Below are 24,052 nucleotides of genomic sequence, written 5' to 3'. Positions count from 1 at the left end.
GAAAAATATGCAAAATCCAATATTGCAGCAGATCTCATGTCTAAATATAGTGAAGTTTGTCACTGGCTGCATAGTATAAAATTCTAACTGTTCATCTAAATGTAGAGGTCTTTTTCTGGTGGTGCCTTCAAGTCAGATTTGACTCTTGGTGACTGCCTGGACAAGTCCCTGCAGTTTTCTTAGCAAGATTTCAGAAATGGCTTGCCACTGCCTGCTTCCTAGGGCTGAGAGAGAGAGAGAGGGACTGGCCCAAGATCAGCCAAATGGCTTTGTGCCTAGGGTGGGACTAGAGCTCGTGCTCTTCCAGTTTCTAGCTTGATGCTTTAACCATTGCGTCAGGTCCCAACTGAGGGTGCTCGCACTCCCTGGGGGTGCAAGATGATATTCCAGGGGGTGCGAAAACTTGGGTTTTGAAAATTATAGTCTATATGAATAATTCGTTGCCATTATTTCAAACTTTTGTAAGGGGTGTGAGAATATATCAGAAGCGTTCTAGGGGTGTGGGGTATAGAAAAGATTGGGAGCCACTGCACTACCTAATCTGGTTCCTAATGGGAGCCTAAACTGGTAAACTGTCTGGAGAGGTTGTTTGATAGTTCAGCTTTTTTTTTTTATTGAAAATTTTTAAAAGTTTTTACAAATAAGGAGAAAAAAAATAAAAAAACAAAAAACAACCCTACCCAACCACCCCAACCCTCCCAGTCCATCCCCCCCACCTTCCCAGAGCTGAATATAGGCTTGATTAAAATTTCTAAAAATCTTAAAAAAAATTAAAAAAATATAAACCATTAATATATCTAAATACATTACCTAAGCTTATAAGATAATTAACAATAATATATATGTAAAAACAAAACAAAACATAGATATTAAAAAAAAGAGAAAAAAAATTACTTAAAAAGAAAGAGAATAAAAGAGAAAAGAAAGAAGAAAAGATATATATATATATATAAAAAGAAGTAAAATAAGATGAGATAAAAATAAAAAATATAAGGAAAGAGAAGAGAAAAAAATACAATCTATAAAATATTAAAATTTATATATAGGTTATTGAAAAACTAAGTAATATTTTTTTATATCCAACTTATGTTGTATAAAATCTATCCATTTTTCCCATACCGCAAAAAACTTCTCTTGCGATTGATCCTTTAAAAAAGCCGAAATCTTTGCCATTTCCGCCAAATAAGAAACTTTAAAAAACCATTCTTGCAAGGTAGGCAAAGATTCCTTCTTCCAGTATTGCCCTACTAACAACCTTGCGGCTGTGATTAAATTTAACATCAGTATAACCTCCTTAACATCACAATCAGTAACAATACCCAACAAAAACAATTGTGGGGTAAATTTTACCCTCCTTCTAAAAATTCTTTGAATATTCCACCATATCTTAATCCAAAAAGCTTTTATATTTTTACACGACCACCAAATATGATAATAAGTAGCATCCAAACAACCACATCTCCAACATTTAGGCTGTAAGTCAGGATACATACGAGACATTTTTTGTGGATCAAGGTGCCATCTATAAAACATTTTGTAAAAATTCTCCCTTAAGTTCTGGGCTTGTGTAAATTTAACATTCCTCACCCAGATGGTTTCCCAAGTGTCTAGTAGAACTGGTTCACCAAAATTTTGTGCCCATTTAATCATACATTCTTTAATTAATTCTGGTTCTGAATCCAGTTCTACTAGCACCCCATAGATTCTCTTAATATGAGTTCGTCTTTGGTCTTTTACTTGTTTAAAAAGATTTTCATCTTCTCTAAGCAAACCCATATTACGATCTATCTTCCATCTATCCACTATTTGTCTATACTGAAACCATGAATATGTAATATTTTCATGTGCTAAATCTTCCAAAGATTTTAAGTGCCAATTTTTACCATCCCATCTGAGTAATTGTGCATAAGAAACACTATCCATCTTAACTCCTCTCCTTATCCCCTCTATCGCATGCCAAGGTATAGCCCATAATGGTATTTTAAAATCACTTTTATAATATTTCCTCCAAACCCGAAGTAAAGAAATCCTTATAATATGGGATTTAAAAACCCGGTCAACTTTTTTATTAAAAATTAAATAGGCATGCCATCCAAAAAGTAAATCCCAACCTTCCAAGTGGAGTATTTCTACATTTGTTAAATTAACCCAGTCACTAAGTAATGTTAAAGCCACAGCATCATAATACAATTTCAAATTCGGTACCTTGAGTCCACCTCTCTCACGAATATCTTGCATAATTTTAAGCTTTACTCTTGGTTTTTTCCCTGCCCAAATAAATTTATTGATACCTTTCTGCCATTCATTTAAGTTAACCTCATTCTTTAGGATAGGTATCATTTGAAATAAAAAGAGAAACTTTGGCAGGACATTCATTTTAATCACCGCAATTCTTCCCATAAGGGATAATTGCAACTTCTCCCAATTTTTCAAGTCTCTTTGTACCCTGACCCACAACCTTTCATAATTATTTTTATACAACTTTGCGTTAGAAACAGATAAAGTGACCCCCAAATATTTTATCTTATCAACAACTTCAAAATCTGTCAAGTTAACCAAAGTCTGCTTATCCAAATTAGTCATATTTTTGGGTAATATTTTAGTCTTATTATTATTAATTTTAAATCCCGAAACCCGTCCATATTGGTAAATCAATTGTAACAACTCTACTACAGAATAGGTAGGTTGAGACAAGGTAACCACCAAGTCATCTGCAAAAGCTCTTAGTTTATATTCTTTTTTATTAACTTCTATTCCTTTTATTTCCTGGGATTCTCGAACTTTAATCAGCAGAATTTCCAAAGTTAAAACAAACAGTAGTGGTGACAATGGACATCCCTGTCTTGTCCCTTTTTCTATTGTGAAAACCTCTGACAAGCCCCCGTTAACTATAAGTTGTGCCGTTTGTTTTTGATATATAGCACCAAGAGCTTGTAAATTTTTTTCTCCAAAATTCATATCCTCAATTAATCTTAACATAAACTGCCAATTCAATTGGTCAAAGGCTTTTTCAGCATCTAAAAATATAAGTCCTGCGGAAACTTGGTTATTCTTATCTAAGTATTCTAGTAAGTTAATAATTTGTCTAACGTTATTCTTCATATACCTGCCAGTTATAAAACCCGTTTGGTCCTCATGTATAAGCTGGTGGAAAACCCTCATGAGCCTATTGGCTAAGATTTTTGCAAAAATCTTATAATCTACATTTAAAAGAGATATAGGTCTATAATTCTTTGGTAAAGTAAGATCTTGATCTTCTTTTGGAATTAAAGATATGAAAGCTCTGCCCCATGACGGAGGAATCTCTAAACCCTGTAATATATTATTAAAAAGCTCACATAAAGGTTGAATCATCTCTTCTAACAAAGTTTTGTAATAAATAGATGTCAAGCCATCCGTACCCGGTGCTTTACCTAATTTTAATTCCTTAATCACTGTCACAATTTCCTCAGTGGTAATTAAAACATTAATTTCTTGTTTCTGATCTTCTGTTAATTTGGGAAAGTTGGCTTCACTTAAATAATTATTTATATCTAAAATTTGTACATTAGTACTCTTATATAATTTTTGATAATAATCTAAAAAAGATTTCTTGATCAACTCCTTCTGGTACACCAATTTACCTTTATAATTTATTTTATCTATAATTCTCTGTCTCTGTTTCTTTCTCAATTGATAAGCCAACCATCTCGATAGTTCAGCTTTTAATATCATTAATATGCTGAAGATACCCAATTGGATATGTTATGTTGAGTCATGAAGGACATGGAATTGGCATCCTTTCCTGATGCTTAGAGGTTGAAACAGGTATAGGTGCTGATGCCACCAAACTTACTCCTTAATGGGCAAGTACTATCTTTCAGAGACTAGGGGAACTTGGAGAACATTCTGGGCTTACAGGTCATCCTGGATCAGCAGGTAGAAATCATGGCTAGCAGGGCCTATTCCCAGCTTCACTTGGTCTACTTGGGACAGGGGTAGGCAACCTTGGCTCTTTTATGACTTGTGGACTTCAATTCCCAGAATTCCTGAGCCAGCATGTTCTTCTCACCACCCAGTTGGACTACTGTAATGAGGCCTACTTGGGGCTACCCCTAAAGAGTATTTGCAAAGTACAGTTGGTCCAGATCAGGGGTAGGCAACCTTGGCTCTTTTATGACTCATGGACTTCAACTCCCAGAGTTCCTGAGTCAGCTGACTCAGGAATTCTGGGAGTTGAAGTCCATGAGTCATAAAAGAGCCAAGGTTGCCTACCCCTGGTCCAGATGCATCAGCCTGTGTACTTTCTGTCTCCTGGTGTTTGGAGCATATAACACAGTGATGGAGTATAAAATATGGGGTAAATCAATACTCAGCCAAATCAGATTATCATTTAGTTTCACATACAGAAAAGGTATCTACAGTAATAAAGCTTGTGGAATCTCTTTGGCTATTAGTCAGTACATTGAATCAACGATGATGATGTCAAACAAAGAGACATGTTGCTTAGTCAAATAAAATTTCACTTGGTTGGCAATAATAATAATTGTAGTTTTGTAAAATCAACTTTGTTATTGTAGAATACATCTTTTATATGTATGTTTCTAACGCATGCTAAGTATCTTTCTATCAAGAAGCTTTGGGTGTGATATATAATAAAATAAATTATTAAGCAAGGTATCCTGGGATGTTTTTAGCAGGGTGGTGATTTAAAAATGATAAAATACTGTGTAATTTCCTAATTCTAGGTATGTGGCTTGTCAGATTGATACAAATGTTGCTTTTTTTAAGGAACATTCTGTTACAGAGAAGAAGAAGCATTCAAAAAAACATAAAAGGGAAAAGAAGAAGAAAACAACTAAAAGAGAAAAAAAAGATGATTTATCTGATACTAGCTCTGTAAGTTTTAAAATCCAATAGCTGAGAGAAAGCTATTTGTTACCTATATTAGTGATTATACTTAGGCCTTAGTTTTATAAATAGCGTGGAATTTAATTTATAATTGCTGGTACACTTTAATATCAGTCTATTTTTTAAAAACACGGTAAGCATGCAAAATAGATCACTAGGTCAGAAATGAACATTCATTTTGAAGCATACATCTGATGTAATATGGAAGAAACAGAAAGCAAACATTGTAGAAAGAGCCAGATTTCAGTTGTTGGGTCTTTTCTCATAATGCTATATATATGCAGCATGGATAACAATGCATCATTAGACACAACATACACAATATTTGCAAGCTTGAAAAGTTAAATATGTACTTGTTTGTCTCATTATAGCTTCTACTGATGCTGTTTATTGTAATACTTGACAGCAATGTTATTTGGACTCTATTATTACTGGATATGCTATGCACAATTTTACAGATTTAGCTTAAGATTCTCCAATGGTAGAAAGTCTCTCAGCCTTCTATAATATAGTAACCTCCGGATAATATTGGATTTCAAGTCCCTGATGCTCAGTTGGATTAGTCAGTTTGATATAAAGCAGCGTTTTATATCTGGTGGCTGCATGCTTTTTCTTAAACTATAGATCTGCTTATGATCAAGGTCGATTATTTCACTTGAAGCAAATGTTGTTAACAATTCTGTTGTCTGCATTTTGTTTGGATTTTTCTTCTAATTGTGTTATTGTGCATAGGCTATATTGTTGCTTCTTCTCATCATTTCCACAAGTTCTGTCAATCATATGACTTCCAGCTGGGAAAATGTGTTGGCTTTATTTTAGCATTTTAAATGGTCATTTATAACAGGAAGACTGCAAAAGCAATTTCTTTGAAAAGTCTTTTGAGAGGTAACAACCTGTCCTTTTATGTAGCGCTGTATTATTAATAATAGGACACAGGTGAACAAATTGGTAGCCTATTTTCAGTGGCAAAAAGTGACTGTAATAAATATCAGCTGTACTTACTTTTTATCTGATTGCCAAGTCTTATAAATACATTTAAAGAGCTGCAGTTGCCAATAAGACCATTATAATGTTATAATAGTCTCTTTATTCTCTCATTCTGGGTAGCTAAGCTAACTCTTATAGAAAAGAAAATAGTTTTTAAAATGACTTTTGCATTGTTTCATTGAGCTTTAAAGGTCTCTACAATCCTCTAAAACACATTTGATTATTTGAAAATATGTTCTTAGGGTTCTTCAGAAGAATGGGTAGAAGTGCCTGTTGCACAGTCTTCTATCACTGAGCAGTCTTGGAAGCTAAAGAAGGAAGAACAATTTGAAGAAGAAACAGAAAAAAATCCTACATCAATTCAGGTGAGCATCTAGGACAATCTTTTTGTAGATGGGAATTGTACTTAACATTTGAGGAAAGAAGTCTACAATCAATAGGGAAATGTCAAACGTTGCAGTGTCAGGATTTCTTGTTTTTCCTTGGATTGGGAAGATTTTTTTAAAGTAACGTTAATCCTATTTTAAGATTTATCATTCAACTTTTGTGATCATGCCTCAAGAGATTCAGTTGGCTTCATTCCTTTAGAGATTTTGGAAAGCTTTAAAAATGTGGCTCTTTTCCTGAGTACAGATGTTGATAGGTTAATTTCATCTGTGATACTGATTATTCCTCTGCACTTGGTTGTCACTATGTATATGTATTACTATTGATTGTAGTTGTGCTTTTAACTTTATGTTAGCTTGTTGCCATTGTGATCAAGTGATCATATACATTGATTAAAATAAACAAATCAGTAAGAGACAGGAAATTATTTCTATGTTTTTTTCCCCACAATTGTGGCTGAAAGTTCATCATGATTGCAAACAAAAATTACCAGTCCAGGGAAGGAAAGTTTAAGACTTCCCTGGGGTGGTGATTTTTTTAAAAAATGTACAATGCAGATCCTAGTGTTCTTAGGATAGTTGATAGTTTTCCATCAACTACTAAGCTCTATTTTTTTAAAAGTAGAAAATGGTTCACAGTATTCTGGACATTGGTATATTCTGGAGAAAAAAAAGTGCTGCAGGAAACACCAGGAAATTCTCTCTCTCTCTCTCTCTGTCTCTGTCTCTCTCTCTCTCTCTCTCTCCCTCCCTCCCTCCCTGATTTTTTTCCTAAAGAAAGTAAAACAGTTAAATCTGAAATGTGCATTAACTCTGGCGGTATGAGGATAGCATTATGCAAAAATTCTTTTCAGTCTTGAAAAGGGCAGAGAGCAAACCTTTTACATTAAACAATAGGGCAAGTGTTTTGAGGATGAGGATTCTACCACTTGAGCTTCTTCCGCAGTGGCAGAAGCATTTGAGAAAACCTTCAGCAATTCAGTGTAAAGGCGGATTTTTAAAAACTATATTTTATTTCTGGCTCCATTTCAGGAATTATTTGGGGTTAGTAACACATTTTAAAATATCAGTAAAATCAATTAATGTAAGCCTACATGGATATGCTTATCAACCATTTCTTTATTAGCTTATCCCTTTAAAAAGTATTATTCATAAAACATTTCTACAGGGCTTTTGGGAAAATTTAAGGCTGACTCTTTTCCTGTAAAAGAAATATTTTTCACAATTGCTGGGTCAGTGCTGAGTCCTGTGTGTTTGACTGCCCTTGCAGGATTATCAAAGGCAAGTGTACATGTATTGCTTAGCCAAAAGTGTAAATAGGTTGAGTTCATTTCAAAGCATTGCATGAATTGCTGATATTATAATGCTTTAATGTTTATTGTGGATTGCAGTTATTTTAATTATTTTAATACTTTGGGGAATAGGAATTATTAATTATAATAAAGGGAGCAGATCTGTTAATTATTCTTTTCCTCTGGGTCATGAATATTTTCTGTGTTTATTTTGTATGGCAGATCTCCATTTCATACTATTTTTATATCCTGTGGTTCTGGAAAACTGTTTTTCTTGAAAGGCTTTCAACATCGCCCATGACATGCAAATACTATTCAGAGTATCCAAACTGGGCCACAAACAAATATGTACATTTATTGAATTCAGCTTAATGGTTCATCTGACACTTGGACAGCTTGAGCACTTAACTGTTGTAAGAAGTATATAATGCACCTGAGAGAGAGAAGTGGGATTTACTTCTCTTCTCTATCCAGCAGAAGAACACCTGACTATTCTGGCAAATTGTTGCCAGCTCTCTCTCTGATTACCAAGAACTCCCTCTCTGCTGTATTTCTAACAGAGATTGGGAAAATCATTTTTTGTCAATCTTTCAGGCTTCAATAATTTCGACCGAGCTTGGGTCACAATTGCCTCTTGCAATTCCTATATGGCAACCCGTGACTCATGCTGAAATCGCTGAGCTTATCTCAGAACTTAAGTCAGGCAAAGCCCCTGGCCCCGATGCTATACCCCCCATTTTGCTAAAATCTAATCCCGAGTGGTGGATTCCTCTTTTGGCAACACTCTTCACCCATATTAATTTCTCTGGTAGGATTCCTATCTCTTGGAGTCTAGCAATTATTATTCTAGTTTTTAAACGAGGAAACAGGAACAACCCTGCCATTATCGCCCTATTAGCCTGCTTTTCATCATTGGGAAATAGTATGCTAAATATCTTCAACTTAAACTCCTCACTTGGGTTGAGGAGTCTAACATTATTGGTGCAGAGCAGATTGGGTTTAAAGCGGGCTGTGCCACATTGGACCACTGTTTTGTCCTAGCACACCTGGTTGATAAATATGCTATTACACCAGGTGGCAAACTCTTTACTGCTTTTATCGATTTAAAGGCAGCGTTTGACTCAGTCCCTAGGGAACTGTTGTGGTCAAAATTGCACAAAAGTTCTATTGACAGACGTCTTTTGTTCTTAATCAGATCTTTGTATAATCAGGCCTCTAGCCAGGTTAGTTGCAGCTTGCAGGGAGAACTTTCAAATCCTATTCCGATTGAGAGCGGAGTTAGGCAGGGTTGTGTCCTGGCCCCTCTTCTGTTTAATCTATTCTTATCTGACCTGGCCTCTTACATTGAACGCATTGAGTCCCATGCCCCAAAGTTGTTAAATACGAAGATTCCGCTTCTTCTTTATGCTGACGATGTGGTCCTTCTATCACAATCAAGGCTCGGTCTAAAAAGATTACTTTCTGCATTTGGGTCCTACTGTGCTGAGAACCATTTGTCTATTAATTATGACAAATCCAAAGTATTGGTGTTCTCTAGAGCCCGGAAATCATACAACTGGGCTATCAATGGTAATATTGTTAGGCAGGTTTTCCATTTTAAGTATTTAGGTATTCAATTTCAGAATACTGGTGCTTGGACTAATCATCGAACCCAGGTGCTGAATTCGGCCTCCTGTAGCCATCAGCAGATTATAAGATTTTTTTTTACCCAAGGAGGCCAGTTTATTCCTTCTGCTCTGCGTATATATCAAGCCAAAACCCTGGCCCAAACTCTTTATGGAATTCCCATATGGATACGAGGCTTCAAGGATTGTTTTGAAAGTACCCAGGCTGTTTTTCTTAGGAAACTTCTGGGTCTTCCTCCCTGTGTTGGATTTGCTTCGATGTACCTGGAACTGGGCATTCGTTCAGTTGAATGCATGGCGTGGATTAACACCTTCAAATGGTGGTTTCGGGTGCTCTTTTCGGCAGCCCCTGGTAGCTACCTCTCCCTGGTGTTTGCTGACTCTCATACTTCTCATTGGGAGAGGGAGCTGACTAAGAAACTCCACTTAATAGGTTTTACGGGGAATGCTCTGGGAGATTATGGTCTCAAGGATGCCCAGTTTAGGGTAGTCCAACGGCTTGTGGACATAGATTTGCAATACTTAAGAGCCAGATCCAACAAAACCTGCTCCTCTTTGATCTTTAGCCATTTTAATAATTATGGATTGAGGATGGCCTCTTATTTCTATACTTTAACCATCCCCAAATATAGAAGAGTCTTTTCCCTAGCCTGTTTCAATGTCTTGCCCTCAGCACTACTTGACGGGCGATTCAAGAGGCTCCCGTTTAGTGAGCGATTATGCCCCTGTGATAAGGCTGAAGTTGAAACTGTGGAGCATGTCTTATTATACTGTTCTATGTATAATACAGCCAGAACTAAACTATTGCCTCTCCTTGGAATTGATCCCTCTGGTTCTAATGTTAGTAATTTGGTTTTATATTGTCTAGGGGATGGCTCCTCCTATATTACTTCTCAGGTTTCTAAATTTCTTTTAAGAGCTGTAACTTAGAGGAGAACGTTGTAATTCCCCTTAGCCAAGGCTTCTGGTGTTAATTGTTTGTGATTATATTTTTCTTGTGTTTTCTTTTGTTGCACTTGTATTTTGATCTATGACCACAAAAAAATTATTATTAATATAATGCACCTGACCTATGATGCCTGATTGAATAAAACAGATAAATGAAATGGTGCGCATTGCGTACCACCAGCATCTTGTAAAATTGTCAAAATATGAGACTCCCAATTTTCATATACTTTTGCCTATATTCCTATTCTAACATGATGTATTGTCATTACTTAAAGGGCATTCTTCTAAACATATGTATGGGATTAAAAAAAATGATGGATAGGCTAGGCCAGGGGTAGGCAACCTTGGCTCTTTTATGACTGGCAGACTTCAACTCCCAGAATTCCTGAGCCAGCCATGCTGAGGGGAAAGGGAGAGGTTTCCAAGCTGAGCCATGCTGGCTCAGGAATTCTGGGAGTTGAAGTGCACGAGTCATAAAAGAGCCAAGGTTGCCTACCCCTGGGCTAGGCTTATGAATTTCTTTTAAGATTGTGATTTTTTTTTAAATTTCTTCAAAATACCTATCAACTTTCTTTATTCCACAGCCCGTAATTTCATTTTTTCTGTCACTTATCTCAAAATAATCTGTTGCTGAATTTGGATCTCTTTTAATAAGAAAAAGAGATGTTTCTTTTTTTTTTTTTGTAGAGGGATGAATGGATGACTTTAGATTTTATGTCTGTAAAAACACTGTCTTCAGCATCACTGAAAGCTGAAAAGGAGAAAGAAAAAATATTGAAGCAACAGAAGGCCCAGGAAAATGAACAGGTAGGTTTGGTTACTAACTGATTAAAAGATTGCAAAGAACTAGCCAACAGCCAAAATGTGTATTTCTTCAGTTATCAGATATCAATTTGTGGATTTGATTCTCTTGAGAGCCAGTTTGGATTCCCAAGCTTTATTTATAATATATATGTAGCCATAGGGTATTCCATTCAGCAGTAACGAGCATTCTGCTTGTCTGATTGATTCTTGCCCAAAAATGAAAATAAAATCTTAGGAGCAAATGAAGCCATACTTTTCATGATGTATATGAATTAGAAAAACAGAATGATTTTAGTAAAAGTAACATTAAATAAATTTCTTTGCAAACAAAATGCATGGACCTTCGCTGAATTTTAATTAGATCACTTTGGCAGGTAACAATTGGTTTCCTGTTTGTTTTTAAACTAAAAAGCCTGAATTATTGTATTGCTGGCTTTGAGGCTAGTGTTAAATTGTGATTTCTTACTTTTAACTGTATTTTAATTATTCATTATATTAATGGGTGGAATGCCTTATGGCTACACATATATAACAAATAACACTTTTCTGTTAACAATTGACTTACTGCTATTGTAGACAAACTATTTTTTTCTTATGTATTATTTATTATCTGAAATAAGTTAAAATTTTGGGGTACTTTTTCAATCTTAGTTTTCAAAATGTTAGCATACAAAATTAGCAATAGCAATAGCAGTAGCAATTTAGACTTATACACAGGTCCATAGTGCTCAACTTCTTTTTTGTATCATGGTGACTATCAATTAAAATTAATTAGTGGCCACCATGTTATCAAATTAAGTAAATACAGAAAAGATAAAATATGTAGCTCTGGGATTTGTTTCAAGTGACCATAGAAATAAAGTAATTTGATGAGGCACAAATGGTACTTCCATGAAACTGTTGACCTTGTAACTTTTTTTTTTTTTGAATTGCTAAATAGCTGCTGCTTTCAGAAAGAGAGCTGAACCCATATTGGAAAGATGGTGGTACAGGCTTACCATCAGAAGTATCAGCATCAGTGAAAGGTAACGTCTTTTTCTATAACATTCTCTGTCTCGCAATTCTTCATTAATATGTTCATGTTAAAAGAAAATAAAATTAATATTAGTTGGTAATGACAATGTCATTAAAATTGTAGCTCATAACTTTGCAGAATATTTTAACTTGTTTCTTTTTCTTGTAATCTTAAGAGCTTGTCCTTCAGTTTCTATAGCAGAGCCCATCATGAACTAATTAAAAAAAGAAACCAGATTGTACTAAGACATGATGAATTGTTGTCATCTCATTTGGCCTGTTTCATTCCATTATACAAATTGCAGCTTTAAAATATTCAGGGGCTGAACTTTGGGAATCCTATTTTAAATGAAATACATCAAGGGTGCTATTGGGGCAGAATATTATTTATGTAATCGTTTTTCATGTCTCTCCTTGTGGAAGCTATTAAGCTATTTGGTCTCCTTGTGGAAAGAGCAAACACAAGGGTGTGTGTGCACGCATGTGTATGTGTCCCAAACTATAAAATTATGGAAATTCTCTGGTGTGCTAAATGGTAGAGATATTTGCTGAATGGCAAATAGTGATGCAGGATGGAATAGCACTTATTTAAAAAAAAGGCTAACTTCACAATGTTTGCAACTCAGGTTACTTAAATGTCAAAATGCTGAAAGAAAGGAATACTGAAATTGCACGTGTCAAGAGTTGAATTTTATCTGTTTCGATATGCTTCCAAATAAAAATTCATTATAACATGAAATGACCCTAAGATTTATTTTATTACAACTACCTTTCTTGCTGATTTTCCCCCATGCATTCCCATTATATGTTCCTAGTTATTCAAGTAAAAAAACAGAATATTTTCCCCCTGTGGTTATCCATTGAATATGCTATAAGAATGATTAATGAGAAACTACAGGATCCATTTCTTCCACTGTCTTTCTGTCACCTTCAGGAGAAGACTAATTTTTAAAGACTATTAGGTGGACCGTGGTTTTCAAATGCATGTTAGAACATGAACACAAATGGGAGAAATGTACCATTGTTAAGAATACTCCTGACTGGATTAATATATGTTGCATATGCAATTAGTACTAAGGTTGTTAAGGTAATTGTATTAAATTGCATTCTGCAAATATTATATTTACTATTATTATTCTATAGCAACAACAGTAGAAGATGGTGGATTAAGCTGGCTAAAGAAATCCTATCAGAGAATGAAGGATCAGTCTGAGAGAGAAAAACGAGACTTGGAAGAAATTGTAGCTGAAAGATATGGGGTAGGTAGAGAGAGGATGATAGTGAAAATATTTGTGCAGGATAAAAAATGAAGCTCCTCAGTGAAACTTCCATAAATCAACATCTTAAATAAAATATACACTAATAAAAATGGTCTTCATTTTTGGGGATGGTCACAGTGCTGCGTCACAAATACCAAAATCACAAAGAACAAGACCTTAAAAAAATGTACTTCATGCCTAATACAGGTAATCCTCGACTTACAACAGTTCATTTAGTGACAGTTCATTTAATGACTTATGATCATTTTTCACACTTATGACCATTGCAGCATCCCCATGGTCACATGATTGAAATTCAGATGCTTAGCAGTTGTTCCAGATTTATGACGGTTGCAATGTCCTGCGGTCATGTGATCGGCTTTTGAGACCTGACAAGCAAAGTCAGTGGGGAAGCCAAATTCACTTAACTACCGTCTTACTAATTTAACAACTGCAGTGATTCACTTAACAACTGTGGCAAGAAAAGTTGTAAAATGGGGCAAAACTCACTTAAATGTTTCACTTAGCAACACAAATTGACGCGGCTGTAACTCAAGGACCACCTGTACTCTTTCCCCTGGGGCTGTATCTTTCTGAAATACCTTGAAGAACTGGCTTTTCTCCCAATCACTGAGGCAGTGTAAGGTTAGATGTGCTTCTCTCCAAATATTTCTGCCTGTTTTTTTAAGATTTGGCACAATTGACGTGTTCCTGCAACTAAGATTGGATATTTAATTGGGTACCGTATATTCCGGCGTATAAGGCGACCCGGCGTATAAGACGACCCCCGACTTCGGCGCCGAGTCGCATGCCTAGAAAGTCATCTTATACCCCAGAAACTACCGTTATTTCTGGCGTATAAGACGACTCGGTGTATAAGACGACCCCCGACTTCGGCGTCGATTTTAACGCGAAAGTCATCTTATATGCCAGAAAGTACTGTAGTTGCTGGTATTTTCCATGACAAGGTGTTTAATGTTACTGTTGTTATGGTTTTACTCTTCAATTTTTAAACGATGCTTATTAATTTTGTTACCTAGAATTGCTTTAGTGATTGAGCCAGCTCTTAAATTGATTGATAAGTAAACCAATCCCTCTGCTCAGCTATGAGGCTCACAGGGCATATCTGCAAAGGACTAGTAATTTGACAAATAAAAAGAGTGCTTGAAATCCTGAGTTTCATAAGCTATTATCAGGTTTGTGAAACTCAGCGATTTCAAATGATGTTCATTTCAAAGTTAACATTACAGGTTTTTCTTTCATGTGTTTACCTTAATAGTATTTTCTTTATACAACAATATGTGCTTTTTCATCTGTCTTGTAGTCAGTGGAGCTATTTCAGTCCAAGTTAAGAGAAGCTGAGACAGCTGCAGTCCAAAAAGAAAGTGATACAAGGGACTGGCGAAAATGCAGATATATGGAAAGCAAACGTACTTCAAGAAATGGCAGAGAGAAGCAGGAGGAAAACAACCTAGAAAGGTTTTCACATAAAGAACAACTTAAAGAGGAGTATAATAAAGTATGTTCTGAGGAGCCGAAAAATTACAGAGGAAGTGAACGGATGGAAACCAAAAAATCAAGGCCAAGTAATAAAGAATCTGCAGTAGCAGACTGGACTTGTACAATCAGAAAAGATCCTCATCAATTAAATCATTATGAGAAACCTTTCTCAAGCTCTATGAAAGCTGTGTTTCTGAAACCAAGCAGTGAGGGTGATGAAGGAGGCAGACGGCCGAGAACGTCATCCCAATTATTGACTTCTAGTTTTATGAATTGTGGTTTCCGGAAACCTTTTGATGATGCTGATGTGACCCCAAGATGGCGCAAAGCACAACCTAAGGATGAAATTGGAAAAGCAATTCTAAATGAAAAATCATCTGAAATGAATAAGGCTGTTACCAGGAAGGAGGAAGAGCCAAAGGAGAAAGGGGAGCAGATCTCAGAAACTGCAGTGGAAGAAAAGGAGCTGGTGGAGAGTAAACCATCATGTTCTGGGTATTTAGATATCTTCTTGTTTTGAAATAGAAGATGGTTTTATAGTTGCACAATTGCTTTATTGTCTGTCTGTCTGTCTGTCTGTCTGTCTGTCTGTCGGTCTGTCTGTCTGTCTGTCTATCTATCTATCTATCTATCTATCTATCTATCTATCTATCTATCTATCTATCTATCTATCTATCTATCTATCTATCTATCTATCTATCCTATCTACCTACCTACCTACCTACCTACTCACCCATCCATCTCTGTCTGCCTGCCTGCCTGCTTACTTACCTACCTACCTTAAGATATGCTTGGAATTTTGCAAGCGTGCTATGGGCATTCTCATAAAATGGCAACCATGGACAACTTGAATGTTCAAAAAATGATTAACATTTTTTTTACTTAAAGTCAGGGAAAAAAAATTACTGCCCAGCATAATTTTAAGTTCTAAGAAAATTGGCTCGTTTCCTTACATCCTTATTAATGACTAATGCCTTGTTTTAATGATCATGGGTGTTTTGTTTAACAACTGCAGTGGAAATGAGGTTGTAAGTCCATTGCGAATCAGTGATGTCTCACGTAATGACTGCATCACTTAGCAATGGAGTTGCCACTCCTAATTGTGGTTGTTAAATGAGGACTACCTATAATAGGTTCTGAACTGGAAGTTTGTCTAGATACTTCATCCTACATATATATCCACTGTATATGATTTATAATGCTACAAGAATAAAGAACATCTGGGATAATTCCATAATAATTTATGGATGACTAAAGGCAAGGAAATAGTTTACACAGTTAAGGAAATATAAACTCTAGTTACTTTTTATGAGATATGTATCACGTAGTATGAGAGTATCTTTTAAAGAGAAGATGGCTTGATTTTCTTAGTAATATGTAAAATATTTTGTTTAGTAGGTTTTAAGTTTTAGATTTTATTATGGATTCATGCTAATCTTGCATGCTGCACTGTTTCTTATTAAAATATACAATATAGTAAGTAACGAATGACCACATTATGTAAGTAAAGAATAATTCCTGTCATTCAGATATCAAGCTACAACTTCTTCATCTGTGATTTGTTCACACAAGCTGGTAATGATGGCATTTGCATTCAACGATATCTAGAAAATAAAGCTTTCCTATATTTGCAATGGAATATAGTTTGTAGAATAAAGAAGATGGAGCTCTGCAACAATATGTAGTATGTTTGCGTATTTCCTGAGGCTATGGCAGAGATCATGTAAACTTTCAAAATTAGCATCAAAACTAGGAAAACTAACTCTAATTTGAGATTTCAAGTAATGTAGCAAATGTTCTTAACAAATTCTAAAGTTTTTTTTTACATACACTTAAAAGTGAATGTAGTCTGATGTAAAATACTCAGGGCCTAGCCTGAATTTTCTGAATGGACCTCCCTACAGGACTATCATAAGCCACTTTTCTCCAGCTAAGTTATCCAACTGAGACAGTGAATGGCATATTCTCTTTTTCTCCATGCATAATGCCCTGTGTTTATATTTGACCAGATCTGTTTTAGAGGACGAGACTCCTCTTATTCTCAGTGACGAAGAAATGAACAAGCTGGGGGCCAGGATTATAAAAGCAGAATTGATGGGAAACAAGGTTTGTGATTGATTTATTTAGATTTTTTAAAAGACAAATATAATACAGCACTTTAAGATTCATTGTCATATTTGTGTTGGAAGCATCAAGGTGCTTCTAGATGGAAAGGATTAGCCAATGACATCATTGTTACTTTGGAACACCCAGTTGAGGGCTCCTTTCATTAATGAGCCCATTGATGTGGTACCTATTCATTTACTTGCATTTACACACTTTCAAACTGCTAGGTGGGCAGGAGCTGGAGCGAATGATGGGAGCTCACCCCGTTACACAGCAGTGCTTGGGTCTCAAACATGGGCTTGTAAATTGTCGACTTAGCATCCTAGAGCCACTGTGCTCCACACTTTAAATCTAATTATTCAATATTATTATCATAGCTCCAAAATAATAAAAATAGATTTATGAAAATATTCTATTAATATCTTTAGAAGCTACTTTACACTTGATTTCATTATGTTTGATTTCCTGTTGACAAACATTGTTTAGTTGTAATCAAAGAGTTTTGGGTAGTTTTAATGAAGTGTCAGTTGACACAGCATCAACCTTTATTTTATAGGTAAAGCTTGAAAAATTATTCATAGAATATTTTGGCATAAAATGCATTATATGTTTTTAAAAAGTTACATTGTGCAATATTTGTTCTGCTTGAAGGATTTAGCTGCAAAACTTCAGTCTCGGCTTGATAAGGCACGCAAGCTAAAAGACAGTGGAGCACAAGCTGAAGCTAAAAAATCTGATGAGGTAAGGGATATGTATTATCTTGCATTCATTTTGGATTACTGCCATTGGAAACAAAAGATTTAATGACAGGTGTGCAGCACCTAAGGCTGTGACACTGTTAAATATAGTTCCTAGTATAGGCAGAGAATACCTACAAAACAATTAGAAATTGTAGTGTGTGGTAGCCTGTGATGGAAAGCTGTGAAAAGACATTGTTCAGAATCTCAGGTCCTTAGAATGATGGCTTATTTGGTAATTTTAAATAATATTTCCATAAAGTTGCTTATCTCTTATATTTCAGAGTATATATTGTTAGTTTGCCATAAACAAGTATAGAGTCTACATACAAGAATTTTCTCTGATTTTGGTATGTTGTAGTCTTGGGAATTAATTTTCTTTTAAAGGTGCATGGACTTTTTGTTTGCCTTAAGCCTTACTTCAAGATTTTGAGGCCATGTTTCTATCAACAATCTTGGTTAGTTTCTCAGTAGTTTTAAATAATTACTTACTTTTCTTGAGAAAATAGAGGGCAAGAACAGATTTGCAGTTCTCATGAGTAATTGTTGATATATGCAATGAGAATATGGAAGGAAAGTGGCTTCAAGGAGCTATAAAGGGGGTGATGTTTTATGTACTTGTTCATAAAAGAACTGGAATTAGGATAGCTAGCAAAACTATTGATAAAAATCAAATCATTTCAGAAGAAAACAAAAGGAAACGATGAAAATAAAACAAAAGGAAACAAAGGAAAGGCGAAGAATTTCAAAAGGAGCAAAAAAATTAAAAAATCCTGACTTTGATGAAAATAGAAATGTGATTCAATGCAAGAAGGCATCCAGTGATGCATTTTAGGACAAAAAAAAAAAAAATCTTTTTATTGATGGTGTTTATTGGTGGTGACTCCTAAAGAAAGATTTTTCTGGAAATAGCACTTTGCTTTGAGATGTGTCAACTTCCCAGCCCTATTTTTTTTTTTTTTTAAAAATAACAGTGGGTAAGGTTTATGGTGAAAACATATTTGTAACAAGGTGTGATTTCAAAGAGGTGGTGATGAGAAACTTGTTAAAAACATAGCATTTTGAATGTCTAAAGATTTATTCCAGCCATATTTCTTCTCTATGCAAGATGTTAGTACTTGTACTGACACTAGAGTTTTCTGGATGATTTGATGATGCAGCTGAATATCTGGCTGACTTCATATTTGTGTCTAAGTAGGACTGTGCCCATCTTAAAAGGATAATTATGTTATGAAATTTAGAATAGAATAAAACTGGAAGGGACCTTGGAGGTCTTCTAGTCCAAATTTACAATTTACATTGATACTATTGATGTATTCTTTCTATCAGAACAGGTATTATCAAAAGGCTTTGGATTTCTCTTGGCTCCAGTATAATCATGCCAGACAGTACTTAAATAATTATGTATGAGTTATAAAAGTAGAAATTAACTGAATGAAAGTTTTAAAAGGAAGGGTTTCTGAAAAAATGGAAATTAAATGTAAGAAAATCTTTGTATTTTCACATTTAAATGCATTCTATATACGTATTCTTAGTTGTTAAAAGCAGAAAGGGGCATATTTGGAAATAAATGTGTTTAGACTTATAAGAGTATCTTCACTTGAGATCTTAAGAAAATTAGTGAATGCATTCATTGTGCAAGTGACAATATTTTTTAAAGATTTTTGTAAGATTGTGGCTTGTATGAGAAATTCTGAAGAAAAGTATATTCTTTTGTCTTTTGTATTCTAATATATACAGAAGCATTTGATAATTATTTAGACTGTAAAGTTTTACTGCTTTAATTATCTTCAGAATGCTACTCATAAACAATTGTAAAAGCCAGTAATTGCAGGGAATGAGGTTAGATGACAGTTTCATAATAATTTCTGCTCATTTTCTCTTCTGTTTTTCAAGTCAAGTTAATGGTTCCTTTTTTTCAGTAAAAGCATCAGTGTATTAAGCCAAAAAGGAAAATGGTGCCATTAAATGTAATTAACTGAATTTTGGTAATATGGTAATGTGATTTGGGAACCTAAGTATGTATGGAAAAAATATCCTGGGTTGACCACCCTTAGTCCAAATTAAAAAAAAATAGTTTACCAATATGAATTACTAATTACTTTGAATCTGATTTTACTCATACCTTCATGATAGTAGTGAATGTTTGAAGTGAAAGTTTATTTAGTTAAAAAATTATATAACTGATTATCTTAAATACATAACTCTGGGCAGTAAATAATAAAAGTACATATTAAGCAATCAAGCACCTTTATGCTCTGATTAAGCACAGAAGCTGTAGTTAACATCAATGCTGCAATAAAAACTGTATACTTAAAAAGCAAAGGGCTGTGTGCTTCTGTGCCAATTTCCTGGCTTTTAAACTTGCTAAAATATCACCCTGGTGCATTTATCAGTTATATGCATACAATATTCCATACCAATTAGTTAAACTTCAGCTGTTCTACTTTTAGAAGCTTCAAATGCAGTAGATATAATATTAATTATTTTTTTCATTTAAGGCAAGGATGTCAAATTCAGTTTTATTGGGGGTCACATCAGCGTTGCGGTTGCCCTTGGGCCGGGTGGGTGTGGCCAGGGTGGGTCGGCCTACTGGGTGAGCGTGGCCAGCTCTACATCATTCGCGTCAAGGGTGCCTGTGGGGGCCTGGGCAGGAGTGGGACAGATCTAAAGGTCTCTTGCAGAAGGGGGTGGGACCAGGGCAAGTGCCAAGGCATGGTCCACTGGAGGAGCCTCACTGTTCCTCTCAGGCCATGCGGGGGGGGGGGGCTGGATGGTGCAGGCTGCAGAGGTCAAACGCCCAGCCTGGTCCTCAAGCACCCGCGGCACCAAGCCCAGCCCCACTTCCCCAAGGGGGTGCCCAGCTGCACTTACCTCCTCCTCAAGGCTGCTGCTGCTGTGCTTGCTCTCCTTAGCCAGGTTGCTCATGATGGGTACAAGGGCAAAGTCAGAGGAAGGCCCATTCCCTCTCCAAGGGAGGAGACCCGGCTTTGTATCCAAAGCTTCCTTAGCAATAGGATGGAAGACCCACAGGAAAGACCAGGAGGAGGGAGAAAGGGGATGCTGAAAGGGCAGCAGGACAGGACTAAGGCAGGACTTCCCTCAGATCCTCCCTCTCCTTCTTTCCTTCTTTCCTTCCTTCTGTCCTAAGTACAGAGTGGTGGGAAAATATTTGAGATGAGGGAGGGAGAAAAACAGGCAAGAAATGCAGCTGGGGAGGTGAGGAATGAAGAAATGCACCATCGCCTGGAAATGGCTAGCACATGGGCCTCACCTACTTCACATATCTGGCTTGGTGGGCTCTGGGGGAGGGGATGCCATGAGCAACGTGAGAGTCAATGTTAGCTGTGCAATGCTGCCCAGTCTGCCCGGTTTCGGCAGACAGCAGGGTGCTTTCCTCACAGTGCCAAGAGACTGAACTGGGTGGCGAAAATCCAAAAAGAAGTGCGATGCCGCCCAGCCCCAAGCCTGCCCGGTTTCGGCAGGCAGCAGGGTGCTTTCCTCACAGCACCAAGAGGCTGAACCAGGTGGCACAAATCCAAAAAGAAGCACGATGCCACCCAGCCCTCAGCCTGCCCAGTTTCAGCAGGCAGCAGGGCGCTCTCCTCACAGCACTGAGAGGTTGAGCTGGACGGTGTGAAGCTCACCAGATTTGCACCTTGCTGCCTGCTGAAACCGGGCAGGCTGGGAGCCGGGCGACCTCACATTTCTTTTTGGATTTGTGTCACCCGGCTCAGTCTCTTGGTGCTGTGAGGAGAGTGTCCCGCTGCCTGCTGAAACCCCTCCCCTGGAGCCCATCAAGCCAGATATGTGAAATAGGCGAGGGCCATTTGCTGGCCACTTCCAGGCAATGGTGCATTTCTTCATTGCTCACAAAAGCTGACACCTCTCCAGCATGTACCCAGGGGCAGAGGCTGGTTCCTCACTGTTTCCAGATGGCCTTGTGGAGCTAAGACTGAATGTGTTTCAAATCAATTTTGTGGTGGCCATAGATGGCCACCACAAAATTGTACATTGGCTCCTGGCCGGCCTGGGCCAGGGCCAAGGCAGAGGGGGGGTGTTCCCTCACTGTTTCCAGGATGGCTTCACAGGCCCCATGAAACCACTTCGCGGGCCGCATCCGGCCCCCGGGCCTTGTGTTTGACATGTTTGATTTAAGGCAACAATTACTGTCATTGAATGATCTTTTCATATTGGAAAAAAGTGATAGGAACTATTTGAAAGTTAAGCATATTTCAAGGTACTCCAAGTTGATTTAGGCAGCGCATATTAAATCTACGTCCCAAATTGAAAAGTGTAATCATAAGTGTAAGTAGAAACACCAGGCAAGAAAGAACAGCAAATTAGAAAGCCATCAAATTTAATGTGTTGCCAAATAATTTTTATTTGAGCTAAGATATAAGTATTTGAATTTTTATGAATTCCAGAATGTTTTTAGGATCACGTATGTGCCACGAATATAAGTAAACTATGATGCTATGGTTTATAGCACTTCAAAGAACAGTTTCAACAGTTCTTCACTTGAAAGATATGTTAGAAAGTTACATGAAACAGTAAAAGTCAGGGTAATTGGAAGTACAATGATCCAAAACCACCTAAAAAATGTAAGTTTGGGAATTAATTCTGGGTACCATAGATACCAGTGGAAAAGAGGAGAAGTTATTTCAGAAGAGTAAAACATAAAGGCCTTTTTCAAACAGCCAATTAAAAAAGATATTATAAGGATATATTATAAAGATATAGTAATGTGCAGTTATAGCAGAGGATGATTTTACCAGAAATGATAATGTATGACTGCATTAAATAAATGGAGCCAAAAACCTTAATACAAATATTATTATTTTAATATTGAAGGTAGAAATAAAGTACGGTTAATCTGTGCAAGTCATTTTTTCAGCATTTTCATTGACCAAGTTTTTAATTTAATCCTTTTAAATCTGATCTGGTTGGTACTCTATGAATAGATATCTCTTTGCATAGAAGTAATTGTTTCATTCAGATCATAGCTAATGAACAGAAACTGCCAAATTATGTAATGGGAAGGAGGCAAGGCCAGTCTATGTGAGCATTACTTTGGGGCTCATAGGAGCAGTGTTGATGAGTCAGATGGAACAAGGAAGGATGTGCAGAAATGTACCATTGATAGCATATGCAGTATAGATGTTACCTGTAGGAAGAAATTAGATGTTTTCGGGATGCAAAGGAAAATGCTGGCTGAACTTGAAAATTGTTGCAACCCCTTTCAAATTATTTTGGTGATTTATTTTTTTTCCCTTTTGACTTTTCTTTGGAAATCCGTCATCAGATATGTAGTGTGCTGATTTGATTAAAAAAGCTCCATTAACTTTGGGTTTTTCTGTGCTCATAAGCCAAAGTTGGTTTTATTACCTAAAAGACATTAGTTTTTATATGCATTGTCATCTCAAGCATCATAACCTATGCTGGAAAGGGTTATAAAATTCACATGTTTGGCTTAGTTTCAAAATCTAAAATATGCATTAATTAAACCAAAATTGCTTCTTCCCTCATTCAGTGTCATTCAATTAATGGTGTTTAAATTTTGAGAAGCAATTATATAAGACACTCATCAATATAACCATATGTGTAATTGGTGTTCTAAAGGTCGTTAGTCAGAGGTCTCCAAAATGTATAGAAAAGATATCATACAACTAATTACACAGTTTAAGATGAGTAATTAAACTATATTCGTTAAATAAAGATGTTTGGCTTTCAGCCATTGCATCTGGGAAATATGGATGTCTTTCAGTTAATTGGAAGTTTGTAACATATATGTACATAAGTGTGTTGATTAGATCATTGTGTTATTTTTATACTTTTTTTAAACCTTAGTGAGAAGTAATATGATAGGACCGGGTGGAACCTTTGTTTTTTTAATTAGGTGACTGAGATCAGTAAAGGAGGAAACTGACAGGCATCATATATGATATTCAGATTCTTTAGTATCACTAGGTTTGCAACAATTCAACTGAATATTTTTCAAGATACAATAATATATTAAATTTATATGGTACCCAGTGCCAATGACTGGAATATTTGAAATATCTTTTAGAATATATATACATTCTGGAAGTTAAGCTTTTGCTGGTGTTCATTGACCACAATTTTTATCTTATGTCTAAGTCTAAGATAAGACAAATCCTTAACTTATTCCAGTGATGGCAAACCCTTTAGAGACTGAATGCCCAAACTGCAAACCAAAACCCTCTTATGTATCGTCGGGTGCTGGGTGGGCGTGGCCCATTGGGTAGGTGTGGCCCATTGAGTGGCGTGGCCCATTGGGTGGGCGTGGCTGTGGTGGTAACGGCAGACTGGGTGGGACTAAAAAGTTCAATCAATCAATTCCAACTTTGTGAGATCTTTTTTTTTCCCACGAGAAGTTGAAATTGATTGATTGATTGAACCTTTTTTTTTTTTGCACACGGTGCTGGAGGCCTAAAGCAAAAAGGTTTTATAAAACCCAGCTGAAGGCCTAGGACTAGGGCG

At 36.3% G+C, this 24,052-nt stretch overlaps 1 protein-coding gene across 1 annotated transcript in view; it reads left to right on the top strand.

Annotated features, from left to right (window-relative positions):
- Positions 1-24,052, top strand: part of CWF19L2 (CWF19 like cell cycle control factor 2) — a 98,777-nt gene that overhangs the window by 23,001 nt on the left and 51,724 nt on the right. Inside the window, exons 3-10 of the mRNA XM_039322126.1 lie at positions 4,771-4,878; positions 6,120-6,242; positions 10,816-10,935; positions 11,873-11,957; positions 13,090-13,205; positions 14,530-15,200; positions 16,715-16,811; positions 17,463-17,552. Coding sequence (XP_039178060.1) covers positions 4,771-4,878; positions 6,120-6,242; positions 10,816-10,935; positions 11,873-11,957; positions 13,090-13,205; positions 14,530-15,200; positions 16,715-16,811; positions 17,463-17,552 — 1,410 coding nt within the window. The remainder of the gene's footprint in view (positions 1-4,770; positions 4,879-6,119; positions 6,243-10,815; positions 10,936-11,872; positions 11,958-13,089; positions 13,206-14,529; positions 15,201-16,714; positions 16,812-17,462; positions 17,553-24,052) is intronic.

Source organism: Crotalus tigris, unplaced genomic scaffold (genome assembly GCF_016545835.1).
Source record: "Crotalus tigris isolate CLP2741 ecotype Arizona unplaced genomic scaffold, ASM1654583v1 scf7180000017607.2124824, whole genome shotgun sequence".
NCBI lineage: Eukaryota > Metazoa > Chordata > Lepidosauria > Squamata > Viperidae > Crotalus > Crotalus tigris.
This window is presented reverse-complemented; position numbering and strand designations above follow the sequence as displayed.